This window comes from Mastacembelus armatus, chromosome 18 (assembly GCF_900324485.2).
Source record: "Mastacembelus armatus chromosome 18, fMasArm1.2, whole genome shotgun sequence".
NCBI lineage: Eukaryota > Metazoa > Chordata > Actinopteri > Synbranchiformes > Mastacembelidae > Mastacembelus > Mastacembelus armatus.
The window spans coordinates 10390045-10406709 of record NC_046650.1 but is presented as its reverse complement, the minus strand read 5'-3'; the positions used below and the strand labels follow the sequence as shown (position 1 = coordinate 10406709).

General features: G+C 39.0%; 2 protein-coding genes across 2 annotated transcripts; both read left to right on the top strand.

Annotated features, from left to right (window-relative positions):
* Positions 1–65: 65 nt before the first annotated feature.
* On the top strand, positions 66–3587 carry b4gat1 (beta-1,4-glucuronyltransferase 1). The gene is made up of 2 exons (XM_026312708.2): positions 66–1486; positions 1853–3587. Exons 1-2 carry the CDS (start codon positions 383–385, stop codon positions 2042–2044), a joined length of 1296 nt encoding a protein of 431 aa, XP_026168493.1. The 5' UTR covers positions 66–382; the 3' UTR covers positions 2045–3587.
* Positions 3588–13316: 9729 nt separating this feature from the next.
* Positions 13317–15897, top strand: six7 (SIX homeobox 7). The gene is made up of 3 exons (XM_026296040.1): positions 13317–13724; positions 14832–14995; positions 15687–15897. Exons 1-3 carry the CDS (start codon positions 13317–13319, stop codon positions 15895–15897), a joined length of 783 nt encoding a protein of 260 aa, XP_026151825.1.
* Positions 15898–16665: the final 768 nt, after the last annotated feature.

Below are 16665 nucleotides of genomic sequence, written 5' to 3'. Positions count from 1 at the left end.
GAATTTAGCGGCGCATTTACCCCAGATATTACGGTTATTACACATCGATGTGCGCCGCTGTCGCAGGAGCAGCTCAGGCGCTGAGTGGAAGCAAATGTACTGTTTTGATGGAGATCACAGAAACTGGATCTGTTTCGTTGTTTTATTCGCGTTGTCGACGGTCATTTGAAACTCTGGGGCAGAGTTGCCACGAAGCAGTGAAGAAATGCAGTCAAGAATTCGTCGCGTTTCCAGCCTCATGGAGGCTGCAGTATTAGCATTATGGTAGCAATGTAGGTAACATTAGCTGGGACGCTTGGACAGAAATATCCTACAAAGAAACAGCCCCAGTGTTTGGGCCTGCTTTGTGTACAGTAATCAGCAACTTCGCAGTTTTTCTGGAATGCATCTCTCCAAGAAATGTTCCGCCTTCAAAGTGGTGCTGAGTGCTCTGCTGATCGTGGCGCTCCTGCAGCTTATATATCTGTCCTTCTTGTCAAAATTTCACGGTAAGCAGCAGCGGTATCGATACTCTGAGCTCTTTGGAGGCTCTGGAGCAAAGAAAAATGCGCACCCCGAGAAAAATTCGCGGAAGGAGCGTCTGAGGTACTCTCTGTCTACTGGTGGGATCTTCGACAACAGTGGGCAGTACCGGGTGTACAAAAACTTGATCAAAAGTGATTTCACCACAAATCAGAAACCAGGATCCGACCCCGGCTCAAATGTCCTGGCTTTAGCCACTCACACGACCATCAACAACCTGCATCACCTGGAATCTCTCGTGGAAAGATGGCAGAACCCACTCTCTGTGGCCATATTCGCACATGGGCAAGATGTCAAGATTGCCACAGCTCTGGTCTATGCACTCAGCTTCTTCTGCCCTCAGATCCAAGCCCTGGTGGACTTCCACCTGGTCTGCCTCTCAGGAGAGATGGCCAGTTTCCCTGAGCAGGACCGTGAGCATTTTGCAGGGCTTGAGGACTGTACCTCAGTATTTTCTAGACTGGAAACCCACAGTGATACATACAAGAACTATGCCATCAGTGGAAATGTCTCCTACCCCAACAACCTTCTTCGTAATGTAGCCCGGGGTGGCACAGAGTCCTCTTACATCCTGGTCATTGACATCGATATGATGCCAAGTGCTGACCTGCACCAGCAGTTCTTGGCCATGATCATGAGGCGTGAGCCAGCAAGTGATGAAGTATTTGTGTTGCCTGCTTTTGAGATCCGCCACGCCAGGAAGATGCCTGCCACCAAGGCTGAGCTGGTCCAGCTCTACCAGGTAGGTGAAGTCCGTCCGTTTTATGAAGAGCTGTGTCCTCGCTGTCAGGCCCCCACCAACTACTCACAGTGGGTTAACAGCCACGTCAGAGGCACAGGCACCCTGGAAGTTGCCTACACACTCACCTGGGTGGACCCTTGGGAGCCTTTCTACATTGGTCCCCGCACCGTGCCCCTCTATGATGAGAACTTCAAGCAATATGGTTTCAATCGTATCAGTCAGGTCAGTACATAATCAATATTTAAGAAATCTTTGAATCATGCAACACATGAATACCTGATATAGACCGTAAAAACAAAACTAAACAAAAAACAAACCCTCCAAGACAAAAGTTTGCAAACAGACCTTGATTTAGGATATTTTCACAAGTGCTTACAAATAACTGACATACTATCAGCCATAGAAATAGATTCTCCTTGCTTCCTGTCCCTCCTGCTTGCTGTGACCTTTGTTCTCACCTACATAGTACATAGTGCATAGTACCAGTTTTGTCTGTCACTTTCTTCTATTTCTCATTTCCTTTCCTTCTCATCACTTCCCACTTCTGTATCAGCCTTCTCATCCTTTCTTTCAATCTTCTTTTTCCAGGCCTGTGAGCTCCATGTAGCTGGATACAGGTTTCCTGTGTTGAGCTCAGCCTTCGTGGTGCACCGGGGCTTCAAAATACAGGGGGAGTTCCATGCCAGGAAAGATGAGGAGAACAAACGCAACCGTGTTCTGTTTCGCAGCTTCAAAGAGGGCCTGAAAACCAAATATCCATCCTCCACTCGACGATGCTGAGGAGAAGACAAGGAAATGGCATCGTCTCTGTATCAGTCTCTGAAAAAAATCAGTATTCTGCTGAAATGATGGGCATACATTTTTCTTTTAACCTGGTTCTGATTTATCCCAAAATGTCCTAATTTTTCTCTGATTCCCCATCATGACGGCACAATAGCAGTTTTAGCTACTCCGACTCTTGTATTTATTTCAAGTCTCTGAAAATGAGCAGCAGGGAAGTAGTCTCTGGGGAAGCCAGTGTTTCCCTAGTTGAGACTGAAAAGACAAAATAATGTGGTGAAAATCTAGCTGGGCACTCAACTGTTTTTTAATCAAATGCACATTTAAAATCTCAGTGCCATTTGACTGATGTTAACATAACTATATTAAGTACATGTTCTGTTTTAAAACATTTCCATGTATAAAAATGTAATTTCAAGACAAAGCATCTCCATATTCAGAGAAACTGACAAAAAAAAGTCTTGATTTCACACTACATAACCTCAAGCTTAAGGTTTTAGATTGTTTTTCACCTTTTCACTAATATTAAACAGACAATTCAGTCTGACTATTAGCCAGTTTTTACAAAACTGTTACTTTGGTTTAACAGGAAATAAGCTGTGATTCAAAATTTCAGTCCTCGTAAATCTTTTTGCTTCTGCCACCAGATGGCAACAGGCACTTGAGTGTTAAATACTCAGTTGCTGTATATATTTAACCTGAAGTGAGTCTTAGAAACACTACAGCAGAACACAGGGATTACACAACACCAGTGTTGTTTGGTGCTCAGAGGGATGTGAATTTAGTCTGCACCACAGCTGTCAGCTTTTAGCACCCTGTGAGTGCTTGTTCTTGCGTCAAACCGAGCTGATTACTTACATGTCATGAGGCCAACAAAGCACTGAGGAACTTTACATAGAGACATTGTACAAAAAACAGGCTTTTTGTCAGTACTGTTGAAAACTACTGTATTGTAGTACTGAGGACCTTACACTAGTAGTCTGTTGGTTTATTGAGAGCTGTTTTTTTCACCTACTGAAATAAGAGTGCATCATGGCCAGGGGAAAGCCACAGGTACAAGCTTGACTACCACTCTTTTGTTTGTTTAGTGAAAATACATATACAAAAGATGTTTATTTCAGTTTACTTTTAACTGTTCAATTGTTCTGTAATTGTTTATTTCAAGAGTTTAAAATAATTTTTCCTTCCTCACTGGTAGTGTTTTGTATATTTATTGTGATGAAAATGTTTCACTGGAATTGGTTGAACCATTTTTAATTACCTCATGCAGGAAAACTGTAGCACAAAACTGTATTAGGTGCAAAAAAGTATGTTTGATATTGAACATTTAGAACCACTATAAAATAAATGTTATTTGGTATTTTTTGGAGTGTGATCAATTTCAAGAAATTACATTGTGTAATGATGTGGTGTGGTGTTTTCTTCCTAATGTGTCCTTCCTTACTTGAAATTGCATTTTTAGTATTTATTTTTTCTTTTGTGTTCACAAAATATAAAGCCCAATTTGTATTGTTGGAGTTTCTAATAAACCTGCTGGATGACACTTTTTGACCCATAACTTGCTTTTAAGTATTCTTCAGGGTACAGTCAGTTTTTAAACCCACTGTATAATACTGCCATTCATTAGAAAGTTCTTTGAGCGTTTGGAAATACTTAAAATCAATTAACCTCACCAGAGGGATTGGTAATGACAAATAATGTTAAGAAAAGTTTATAAGAACAATCAACCAGAAATTGTGTTATTACATTAGGGAGTGATATGTATATTTCAAGTAGTGGAAACTACATGATACCAGAAGTATTATTCACTGGGCACTTGACACAGTTGAAATTAACCTGTAGTGTAACATGGTTTAAGAGTTTAAGATGGGGATTTACAGTCATCCCTGCACCAGTAGCATGTGATGGGTGATTACAGGGTGAGGCAGGCCAATATCCAATTAAAAGCTCCTATTTAGTAATTAAGATTTATATTAAATGGACTTTGGGGAGTTTTCAGTAAGGCTCCTTTTTGATCTATACCATTTGAGTTAACTATTATTTCCAAAGAGCAGTATTTTTCTTTTTTTCTCTGTATGACAAAAGATTTAGAAAGAAATTAAAACAAACATCTGTTTGTGTAGCTTTAGAACTGCCTAAGTGTCGTTCAGTGAGTCAACCATCTGTTAGTAAAGTAGAGCACGTGTGACATTCGGCCCTTGACCACTGTCCAGCACACTGTGGCATTTCGTGGCTAAGCCTAAATTACCGGGCTCAATAAAGAGCGAGGTACGCGAGCACTAGTAGCACGCAATTCAACGCCCTGCCTTTAGGTTAGCCTTCATTGGGCAAACCTAATCAAGTCATATGTTGTTTTAAATGTCTGGCACTTTTGCTTTCTGGTCAATTAATTGCGTCTTCTACAAAGATCTGCTGTTACTCAGATTTACTAGAACATCCTTACAAATATTTTATATGTCTTTGAGGAAGATTGTTCATGTATCTAAAAATGTCATTTTTTTCCCTCAGTAAAGCTACAAGAATAGTTTTTCACTAGGTTTATGAATTAATACATACATTCAGTACGCAGCTTAACATACAACTCCTTAAATGGTTCAAGAAAAAATACTATTGTGAAAAGCTCTGTCTACCCATGGTGTTTATTTGATTCTCCTTTGGCCCGGGTGTTAATAATGTGGCAGAAGATACAGAAATGTTGGGATGGGAGGGGGCTTGTGTGGATCAGGAGAGGCAGGTTTGGTGAGGTAAAGTGGGGTTTATCTCGACAGCTTTGGGGAGTGAAGGCTTATCTGGGTCAGAGAGCTTTATGACATAAGCAATTAGGGCTGCCCTCTCTTGTGTATCCTAGCAGGAGGGAGGCCTCCTGCCATCTAGATTAGCTATTCTGCTAAGGCCAGGAGAGCTTCACGTCTTTGGTAAGAGGGGTGGGGGTTAAAGGCAACAAGAGCAAGGGGTCAACAAACATGGTCTGTAGACATACAGGCCCTGTTTTGGGTCAATGAAGGGGTAACAAACTAAAGAGTCATTGACCCATACTGGTGAAAGGAATTCACAACATGAAATGTGGGTAGAATGAAATGGTTTTTTGTCCCTGTAGCATGTTTAACAGCAGGTTGAAGAGAAAAGCACTATAGACGATGTTTATGCCACTCAGCTTAACACCAACAACTGCTTCTAATGAGCCACTTGACTGGAGGGATTTACAAGTGATTAGGCCAAATGATTCAGAGAAATGGCTGAACTTTAGGAGCCATTTTCAGTTACATGTATATATTTATGTTTAAACCTCTTCCCATCCAGGGACCATTGGATAATTGAAAGCTGTATTTAAGGAAGTCAGAGTGGATCAGCTTCAGGTGCTAAATTTTGGATTAGCGCAGCCTCTGGCTTTTCAATTATAGGAAATAGTCAATGAAGAGATCTTACAGAAAAGTGACATGGGAACAGATAATAATAATCAGACAGTTACCTACTTTTGTCTTCAGCAGATTCCAATTGAAACAAAATAATGAACACTACATGAAAGTGGCAAGTGTAAGCTTTACTTTTAACTAAGCTTATATCAATATGTACATCACTCTGTTGGACATGTAGTCCTTTTAACACAGTGTACCAAATTTTAGCAGTCAAACAAAGTCATATTTAATATTTTGCAGATGTGGAGTCTCTGCCTGTAGTCTGCTTTTTAACAAGTGGAATGTCACTGAAAGATGGTACTTTAATATAATATCCATTATGTCTTTTCAGTCAGTGTTCAAACTGTGTTACTGTTCAACTATTAAATTGGTTGGTTCTTTATTTTTAATTTATTAAAAATGAATTCCACTAAGGGCTGCAAGAAGTGTAAAGGGATAAAGTAATGATTTTCATTATCCTTTGCTTCTCACAATCTCCAAACAATGTCTTGTCTTTCAGAACTGATAGTCAAAAATCCAAAGGCAGGGGGTTTATAAATATATAAAACAGAGAAAAACAAATCCTCACATTAGAGAAGCTGGAACCACATATTGTTTTCATTTGAGAACAAATACTTATTTGGTATTTTGACTAACAGACAACAGAAAAATTGCTCTCAGAGATACAAGCACCCATTTCACTCTAACAACAGAAGATTTAGCTGCCATGAATGCCAGCTTTGAGAGAAGTTTACCTGTCTACTTACTGAAAGAAGCTTCTCAAGTAAAGGACATGCATATCACTCTGTCGCTAAACCTGGTGTTCTTGGATGCCCAGGCTGCCTGCATTTTAAATGTGTCCCGCTAAAGCCAGACAATCTGGGCTGGAGGACAGAAGTAATGAGACATGACACTGCCTGGGGGAAAGAAAAGGAGGCCTAACAGATATAGATAATCCTTCCCACCAAGCTAACGCCTCTAAGCCTCCCACCCCTGCTGTCAACATGAAACTAGCGGGAAAAGATGTAGTAGATGTACACATATACAGGCACAGTGAGTTAATTCTGCTTCAATCGATACACTAATACAAGGCTCATTTATCACAATCGTTCAGTAACAGATGATGGAAGCTATGATACAAGTACCCCAATGTTTGCACAACACAGACAATGTCAAAGATTACCTGAAGGATACTGTGACATCACCATCACTAGTGCTCCTGCAAAAGAAAGCACATCAAATATGGATTAAAAAATATGACTGAAAAAGTCATAAGTAGCACTAAATGTTGAGTTTAACTTATTCTAATGCAGAAAAAACCCAGATCTGGCTGAATACTTAATCTAGTCAATATACTTAATAAAGAAGTTGCAATACAGGAGATTAGGTGGGATTAATATGACAGATTAAACTTTAGTTCAGATGTCTGCCCATCAAAGAACCTGAGAAGATACTGTTAAACAAAATCAATATAAGCCAGTAGTGAGGATGGCATTTTGTTTTCACTACTTTTTGCACTCATATATACATATATACATACTCTTTACAGGTGCAACAAATCCACTAAGTGGTATTATTATATTTATTAGATATGTATTGCTTAGCATTTGTTTTGAAAATTGGAATCACACTTTGTTACAAAGTTGCATGATATCAGATATCCCTTTTCCAAAGAAACTTGTCTGGACACAGTGTGCCCAAAATCCTTGCACATAACTGTGCAATTGACCGAATTGACCGTAACAGAAAATCGCCCCTCCAGTATCCAGCTTTATACTAGTGGGTCATGAAAGTTGTCATAACTGTGATACATCCAGAGAGACCTATGCACAGACATATCCATACTTTTACGAAAAAGATAAACTGTCACTCCAACTGTTGTAGAAGGAGAAGGGATAGGATGGGACTGGGCTTGGCCCACCAGAGCAGATCAGGAGGAGGTAAGTCACCAAAGCAGGAATTAATGAGCATTATAGTATTAGGTAAGAGTAAGTCCCACCTTTAATCCTTCAGGATTCCTAAACAGCTCCAGTAACACCTGTGACATGTGATGAAGGAGGTGAGCAGACGAAGAGGAGGGTTTTCCTGAAAAAGCAAGAGAGATGATCTGATAAGAAAAGCTGTGCACAAAAATAATAAATCACTTTACTGCTTTTGCATTTTAATGTTATACTCACATAGTTCTGGCCCTGTTTTTTAATATCTCATATCTGCAGATAATAAGTAACAAATTAACTCTGAAAAAGTATTTTTTAAATTTAAAATTAATTATTAAAACCAAACTAACACCTTGAGAAAAGGAATTTCAAGCTATATTGGGTTAATTAGTAAAATTTTTTTTAAAACAACAAAGGTCCATGCAATTCTATAATTACACTCACTCATTTCTCTCTTAAGAAAAAAAAATTGACAAGAGTCAAAGGTTTTCACTGTTTTGGGGATCTAAACACCAAGTCTGAAAAAGGCCCAGCCACAGCCCGTTACATCATCCACTGTATTACCCAAACATTTTGAGTATTCAAAGCTCTGTAATCAGAATCAGCAAACACTAAAACAAATAATCTAATGCAAACAGTGATTTGCCAGGCCTATTTTTAAAGCTTAAATTAGAGTTTGCCAGCTAAATGTGAGCTTGTGGAAAGCTGAGCCTCCAAACAGCAAACATAATACTATCTGAGGTGGTTCATTATACCAGAGGGAACAACAAACCAATCCACTAGTAAATGATACCTGAAAAGAACATCTCATTACACAAATAATCTCCAGACAGCTTTTCACTTCACACCTTGAAGAGTAAAGCCGCTTGGTGCTCTGACTCATAAATTCACACAGATAGGATTTCCCATGGACTTGCTATAATGTCAAGAACCCAGGCACTACATAAAAAGTGTCTTTAGTCCTATGCCACAAGTTTTCTGGCTTTTAAGAACTTCCTTGTGGGTTCCCGACACTTCTTGGAAGACCTGAAGTAGCAATCACTTATCTTTAATATGTGTTCAACTTTAATTGAAAAATGATTTTTAAAATAATCCCAGAAGGAAAACTATTGGTGTTGAGTAGCTGAAAACAGCTATGTAGTATTGACTAAGCTCATAAAAGCTCAACAGAACTCCATTATAGCTTATAAAAGTATAGGAGGAATATTTAATTGGGCATATTAGTGGTTAAAAACACCAACCAAATGAGAGAAAATTATTCTCTCTGCAACAATTTTGAAAATGAATCCTTAAGGTATTTTTTTTTAAACAAAGAATCTTCTTGAGTATAATTTGTTGTGCTTCAAACTGCTGTTTAGAGAAAAGCAACTTATTTGAATAGGTCATCTTGGAATATAGAAAATGAAGGATTTTTTTTTAGCCGATAAAGTTTACTGCATATTTAAATTGGTCTGATGTGTGTGAAAAATTTGTTTATGTCTAATACAGTTTATTAACCTTGGTTATATTTTTATATTATGCACCAAAACTGAGCTATAGCTGTAATTAAAACTTGGTTTTAACAAAATCCCCTATCAGTATTTGTTCGAAATGTGGTCCACAGTAACTTCATACCACCTGTGTCTATTGAAACAAGAGATCTTCCTGTTTCTCTCCTCCTCCCTAATTTTTGTCGTTAGTGAGTGTCTCAGTGTGAGCTGAGAGGTGAAGCTAATACACAGTATGCTGGGCATGAGGGAGGGGAAGACGCAGGGGGATAGACCTGTCTGAGAGGATACTGCTATTGAGTTGCAAATGAGCTTGTAATTAGCCCTTACACATTTGCCTGGAGGGAATTAGTGTGTGTTGTGAGTGTGTATGTGTCATTGTGTGTTTTTTAACCCATTTTCCTTAGAAAAGGGGTTGACAGTGATAAGCAGATAATACTAAATACTTCTCCGCCCAATTGCTTGTTAATTGTGTTGGTGTGGATTTATACAGTGTAGTAATACCTCCATTCCACACACACAGATGCATGCCCCCTGCTTTGCGTGTTGGCAACATTAACAGGTCATTTTTAAGCAGGAGGCTTTTGTTTAAGCCACTAATTAATTATGTCAAGTGGGGTTCCACCATATATGTAACCAACCATTGACGCATGTGTGTCTATACATTAAATCGTAGTTGATAACAAATGCAAAATATTCTTCAGTCTGTTTGTGAATCAAAACCTAATAGAGTGACCAAACAATTACAAACAGTGGAAATCAAGTTTATATCTATCTGATGGTAGTCCCACTGAATTTAGAGCTTTGATTTGCTACCAAAACATCATTCTTTGTCATGAGTTGAGTCACAGAAGACAATATCCATACATTTTCTATACCCACTAATCCTGACCGCAGACTGTAGAAAAGGTTAAATCCTATGCCAATAGGTGCTAGGCGAGAGAAGGAGAAGACCCTAGACATGTTGCAACTGTGTCCTTGTTTAGGAATTGAATTCCCTGAACTATACTTTTCAAGACCAAAAACTGGTTGACAAGATTTGTTTGTTTTTGCCTCAGGTTGTCTTCATTCACTGCCAAACATGAATTACACTGATGAAGAAGCCTTTGTAAAATATAAATAATGGTAACTAGGCACAATATCCACTATTGTTCTTTTTACCACACCATGACTATAAACATACAAGTAACAACATACAAAACTATAAACTGAAACAATATACAGTGTCCACACACAACTACTGCTACTACAACAAATGTGGGTATTATGGAACGTGACCCAGTTTTCTCCAGGTATTTACACTTTGACAACTACTGACTTACCTTGTCAAGCTTTTGTAACTTACAAATTGAAGAGGTGTGCCTGAGCGTACCAGTAGTTTTCCATGTAGCATTTGAGGAAAAGGCATCAGCTCACTTTGGCTTTCAGTCCTGATGTGAGATGTCCTTCAGAGTATCCGCAATCTAAACCAGGACAAACAAAGACACAAAAAACACCTACTTATATATAGGCATTTTTTTCCATCAACTATCACATGTTTGGACTCAAGGGAACCAGAACACATGCAGATAACCTATGGAAACAAATAAACTTTACAAAAACGTTAAAGTCAGGTCAGATTTAAACCTTACTAAATGAATACACAGCTGTCCACACACAGTTCTAGACATATCACAAGGATAATTAAAGAAAATAAGAGGCAACTGATCACAATCTGAAGTATCACAGTAAAAGGCTCTGAATATTTTTGTAAATGAAGGAGTTCTGTTTTTCATTTTGTTTTAATTAATAAACTTTGTAAAAACTTGGTTTCACTTTGTCATAATCAGTTATAGGGTGTAGACTGATATTTCTCATAATTTTTTCTTTCATTTAAAATTAAACCTACAACACAATAAAGCATGAAAAAAGTGAGGGAGCAGAATACTTTCTGTAGGTACTGTAATTTAACATAAATTTGGGCTCAGAAACTAAGCAGGGCTGGGCCTGGTTATAGAGACCACCTAGGAAGGCCAAGGGCTGTTAGCCTCAGCCACTGAGGTTGCACAAGCCAGTGCAGTCTTAGTGTCAGCCCCAAGCCCGACTAAATGACAATTGTGCCAGAAAGGGTATCCAGAGTAAAACTTGTGCCATATAAATCATGTGGATCAATTGATCTGTTGTGGCGACCCTTAAACGGGAGCACCCAAAAAAAAAAAAAAAAATAATAAATGGTTTGGGCTTCCACATTTATTATTAAAACTGGGGTAAATTCTCAAAACGTCTTGCCTTAAGGACAGTATTTCCTAAATATATCAGTTATAGTTACAAAGACATCTATGCTTACTGCTATATATGGTCACTGTACCGTCCACCCTTCTACAAACAGATATATCATCTGTTCATCCCACCTCCATCTTATTATTCATCCCGTTGTAACGGCTTGGGAGCACTTAAGCAGATTTTGGTTCAATCTGCTCTCAAAGTGTTAAACAGGCTGGGCTGACAGATTTCTTGTAATGCAGGTGAGTGTCTGTGTATGTGTGTGGTGGTCAGTGGTATGAAGTGTCTGAACCTTGGAAGGGTTAGATTAACTGTAACTGTAACTTCACTGAGCTCATTTCTCCCCTTCTGTGCTAAGTGACACACAAATAGACACACACACACCTCCCCTTTCCATTAGCAAACCAATCCCATCTGGTATTTTAATCTAGATTTAAGATCTAACATGTATCAAATGATTGCCTACTGCTTATAAAGTAACTTTATAGGCTTTATGTACCATGAACTCTACTCAACAGCATCTCAAAACCAGAGTAAAACAGCTTCTCCATGACATGCATTAAAAGGATTAGTGAACTATGTGACTGACAGAAAGTAACTTATGTCAATTTGCTACATGACTAAATATAAAGAAATTTAACTAGTAAATATTTGCTTATTCTGACTTCTCAAATGTCCATTTTCTGTTTGACTATTTTATATCACTGTGAACTGAATCACTCAATTATTTTCGTTAAAAAACTAAACAATTTAAATAAACTGCTGTTACTGGTTATTTACATTTTTTGACACAATAGTAATTCATTCATTAATCACAAAATAATGATTAAGAAAACCTGACACCCTAACAACTGTTGTCTACCTATCAAATCAAAAAAATCCTAATAGATCACATAGATCAGCACTTTGTGTCTGGCAGGCTCATATCCAGACAGATTTATAGATGGGATTTTAAGCAGTTCACCGTATTTTAAACCAGATGATCCCTCACCTGACTGCAACCTTTATGTAAAGCCTCATATTCACTACAAGGACTAATCTATGTCTACCTCCAGAGGCATTTCAAATAGGAGTCCAGTGAAATTTAAAATATAATTTATTATTACTATAATTACTTATAACTTAACATTCTTTATTTGGGCTTTGGTCCATTCCATGAAAAGTTACGTGTAATAGTTTTCCAAATAAAGTGTAACATGTTTGCATTACAATTGACAGATGCCTACAGGATCCTTAACCTGATTAATAAGAAAATTGTCCTAAGACTGATTAATGAGCTACTGAGATCAGAAGGATTGAAGCAGGCAGCAGATCATTAATTCCATGTCCTGGAGTTGCTCTGTAGCACAATGATGTCTACAGTAGTTTTCATTATGTCTTGGTCTGGCAAAAGGTCCCAGAGGATAACCTACAGGTGCAACCGTGTCTGTTTTAATTACATGGGTATTAGCTGGTCAGGGATGCTAAAGCTTTGTGTCCCAACACATCTACTCAGCCAAATGTTGAGCCACCAATTTTCACCATCACGACCATGGCAGCAGAGTAACTGTTTGTTATTAATGGTTTCTAATTTTCCTAAAAATAAAAGGTCTCACCATTAAACGTCAAACATTTGTTGTCTTAAACCTGAATTCGTTTCTTTAGCAAAAAACTTTTCACATTTGCTCCTGCTCATCATCTTCTATAGCCTTTCCATATCCACCAGATCCGAAAATGAAATAACCTATCCTCACTTGTTTGCTAACTGAAGTTATCCTGGCAGTCAATGTATCCCCAGGCTAAGCCAAACAAGCTGATCAACCAGTCACCTCTATACACACTACCCCCCACTAAGAGGCTAATGGTCGGGATGTATAATCCTTCTCAAAACAACCGCAGAGATGCTAATTGTATCTAGCTATAAATACAAGTTGACTCCTCATCCTCTTGCTTTATTTCTATCTCCTCGAGACACTCGGAGCCGCGGTCACCGTCTCGCCCGGGCTTCTCCGAAACATTTGCCCAAATACCTGGAAAACTCACTTACATAAGAAAGGAAGCAGATACAAATTGCAACTGTCGATAAACTTGCCGTTGTCTGAAAAGGGCGGCGCGCGCACGGAGTTTTACGCACAGTTGGATACATCATTTCATGCGCCCTGTCAACATTTCACCACTTCACCGGTGAGCTACTGAGACGCAACAAAGCAAGATGTTCCCGTTGCCGATGTTTACACCGGACCAGGTCGCTCGGGTGTGCGAGAACTTGGAGGAGACCGGGGATATCGAGCGCCTCGGTCGGTTCCTCTGGTCCTTGCCCGCCGCTGTCCCTGGCTCTGCTGGAGAAGCGCTGAACCGACACGAGTCCGTAATGCGAGCGAGGGCGCTAGTCGCTTTCCACGGGGGAAACTTTGAGGCTCTTTACCAGATCCTCCAGAGTCACCGGTTCACTCGCGAGTCACACGCCAAGCTGCAAGACCTGTGGCTGGACGCGCACTACCGAGAGGCGGAGAGGCTCCGAGGGCGGCCGCTGGGCCCGGTGGAGAAGTATCGGATCCGCAAGAAGTTCCCTCTACCCCGCACTATCTGGGACGGCGAGCAGAAGACGCACTGCTTTAAGGTAGATGACCGGAAGATTATAGATTTTGTACTGCCGAATGGCCTCACAGCATTGATTTATGTATTTAAACATTTGAAGCTTGACCATCAGCTGCTCTACCGTAAAGTTGATTTTTAACCTGACACCCCTGTATCCAACAGTCTAATCTTTGAGCTCTTAAGACGATCATTACAGCCGTGACCATCTTTCTCACTTCTGTCATAGTCAAACTGCTTTGTCCCGGTGTCCTGTTGCAAGATCAGAGATCCCACACAAGCTTGGACACGACTTTCTGACCAGGATATTTATCCTCTAACATACTTTTAAACAATGTCAGATTCTACGTGTGTTCTTGTATTAAGGGCTCACATGTTCTTGCATTAGAACTCTCACTTCATCATAATTTGAGTGAATTACTTGGTGACTTGTTGAGCTGAATAATTATTGTACTTTAGGATGCAGTTAATCTTGCATCAAATCAAATCAGTCAATTTTAGAAACTATTATTACTGTCAAAATGTAATTAATTGTAACATCATGGCGTCTAAAGCATCTTGAGCATCATTATGAACAAAAGAAATACAGAAACCAGTGAGCCTTTGTCTCTATTTTGTCACTTAAATTTCAGTAATACCACATAAATTTCATAAACAAACAAGAAATACACGTTGCTTTCAGGATCCAAAATAGTGCACTAGAGAACAAGCAGACATGCACTTTGCCTCCTGGGTGGAAGTGTGATCTCCCTCTTGTGGCAAGGTGAAGGATTGTTCATAAGTGTAGATAATCTGTAATTCCTAACCACAGAAGATAGGCTATTAAGCCCATTATCATGATCCAATTTAGTGGCTATATATTGATAGGTTTACCTGTATTGTAGATTGTGATCATTTATTTATAAAGCCAGCCTAATATGTTTAAACTGAGCATCATAAGAGTGTGATAAGATTATTGTACTTTTAACAGGATAATCAAATGCAAAACACATGAATGTGACCTGCATAAGGTGTCTTTTCAAAGTGTCATATATCCTTATACAAAAAAACCAAAGGCAACATAAAATATATCAAACGCTTAAACTAAGCATGAAGGCTTAAACATGCATATATTATTCTATATCTTTTCCAGGAAAGGACACGAAGTTTGCTGAGAGAGTGGTATCTCCAAGACCCCTACCCTAACCCATCCAGGAAACGGCATTTGGCCCAGGCCACGGGACTCACACCCACACAGGTCGGCAACTGGTTCAAAAACCGTCGTCAAAGAGACCGAGCTGCATCTGCAAAGAACCGGTATGTAAAAATTACATGGGATTATTCTCAGTACGAACAAAAGAGAAAGACAATGAAGCAGGATGAAGACTGAAATTTGCCGTTTACTCAAACTCCAGCTTAATTTTTTTTTTGTTCAAACTAATACCAAAAGTACCAATTATTTTCATTACACTATAGATATCTGTTGATTAATAATTTATAATGTTTTGGTTCTAAGAAATGCCATAAACAGTGAAGTGTATAATTCCCTCAAGCCAAATTAGATTTACGCAAATAGCATTTAGCAAGTCTATAACCCAAAGATATTTGAGTTACAATGATTTTAAAACAAAGGACAGCAGCAAGTTCTAGAACTGAATATAAAATAATTGCAGGCTATTTTTGTGTCAGTTTAATCAATTAATTGACTAATAGTCTCCATATAATTATATAACTATAGAATTTCTGCAGAAGAAAATGTGGCTTATCCATAATAAATTGCAATAGGTGAGCTAATATTATGAGGTGAAGTAACAAGGAACAGTCACACTGTTAGCTCTTGAAGTGCAAGGTGGCCACATTGAAGATCCTTTATCCTAGCTCTGCTCACAAAGGCCAAACTCAACCAAAAAGATCACATGTGACTCCAGTGCAGCTTGGTCATATTGAGTATTAACTTAAAACGTATTTGTCACTTAAAACCTCTCTCTCCTTTTTTTCCTTCATGCAGACTGCAGCAGGATCCTTCCCTTCTGCCCTCTGAAGCCTCCCCCGATGGTTCCCTTCAGGAGTGCCGCCACCACCCCCACTTGGTGCCTACTTCCCCCCGCCACTTGGGCAGCCCAGAGGCTAGTGACTGTAGCACAGAGACAGAGCGCAGAGGAACAGGAGCCTTCACCCCAGAGATCTCAGTCAGCAGCGACAGCGAGTTTGAGTCTTGAAAGGATGAACTATTTCATGCACAGACTCTCATTCCCTGTAGAGAAGAAAGCAGCATATGTCATCAGACTCAGAGTTACGTTAAAGATACTTGACCTGTCTTTGGCTGTGGACACACTGGAGCTGTTCTCAGTGGGAGAGGAGTGAGGTCAAGGAGGCCATTTCATGTGGCTGTGAGTGAATACTATAAGAGAATGGCATGCAAAAGCATTATGCACTTAAAAAAGCACCATGGCTCATGACATTAACTGTTATAAGTTAGTTTACTGCTGACCATGACTCAGCACTGTGCATAGTTAAGGACCAAATGGATATTTTTCCATAGAACAAATGTCCTTTAACTCTCAGGCAGTATTTTTAGAAGTAATGCCAATGGTCTATAGACAATAGGTAATGTGAATACCAATACTGAAGTATTTTCCATAGATACTTTTTTTTTACTTTCATGCACTACATAATAGGTTTTGTATGAATATTACTCAGTCAGTAAACAACAAATGCCTGGTGCAGGCTATTACTGTATGTGGATATGTTTACATGCACAATAATAATCATAAGATTACAGCAGTAATCAGTCTGAGGAAACTGACCCGTAAACAGCTTATAATAAGACATATTTTAATACACAAGAATATAAATGATAGTATTTGTCAGTGTAAGCATAAATTAACTATAAACCAGTTTTGATTTTCCTCAGTGATTCACTTATCACATAAATGCAGAGTTTGGTTTCATACAGTGTATTCACTCTGCATATCTTCATACAGTTA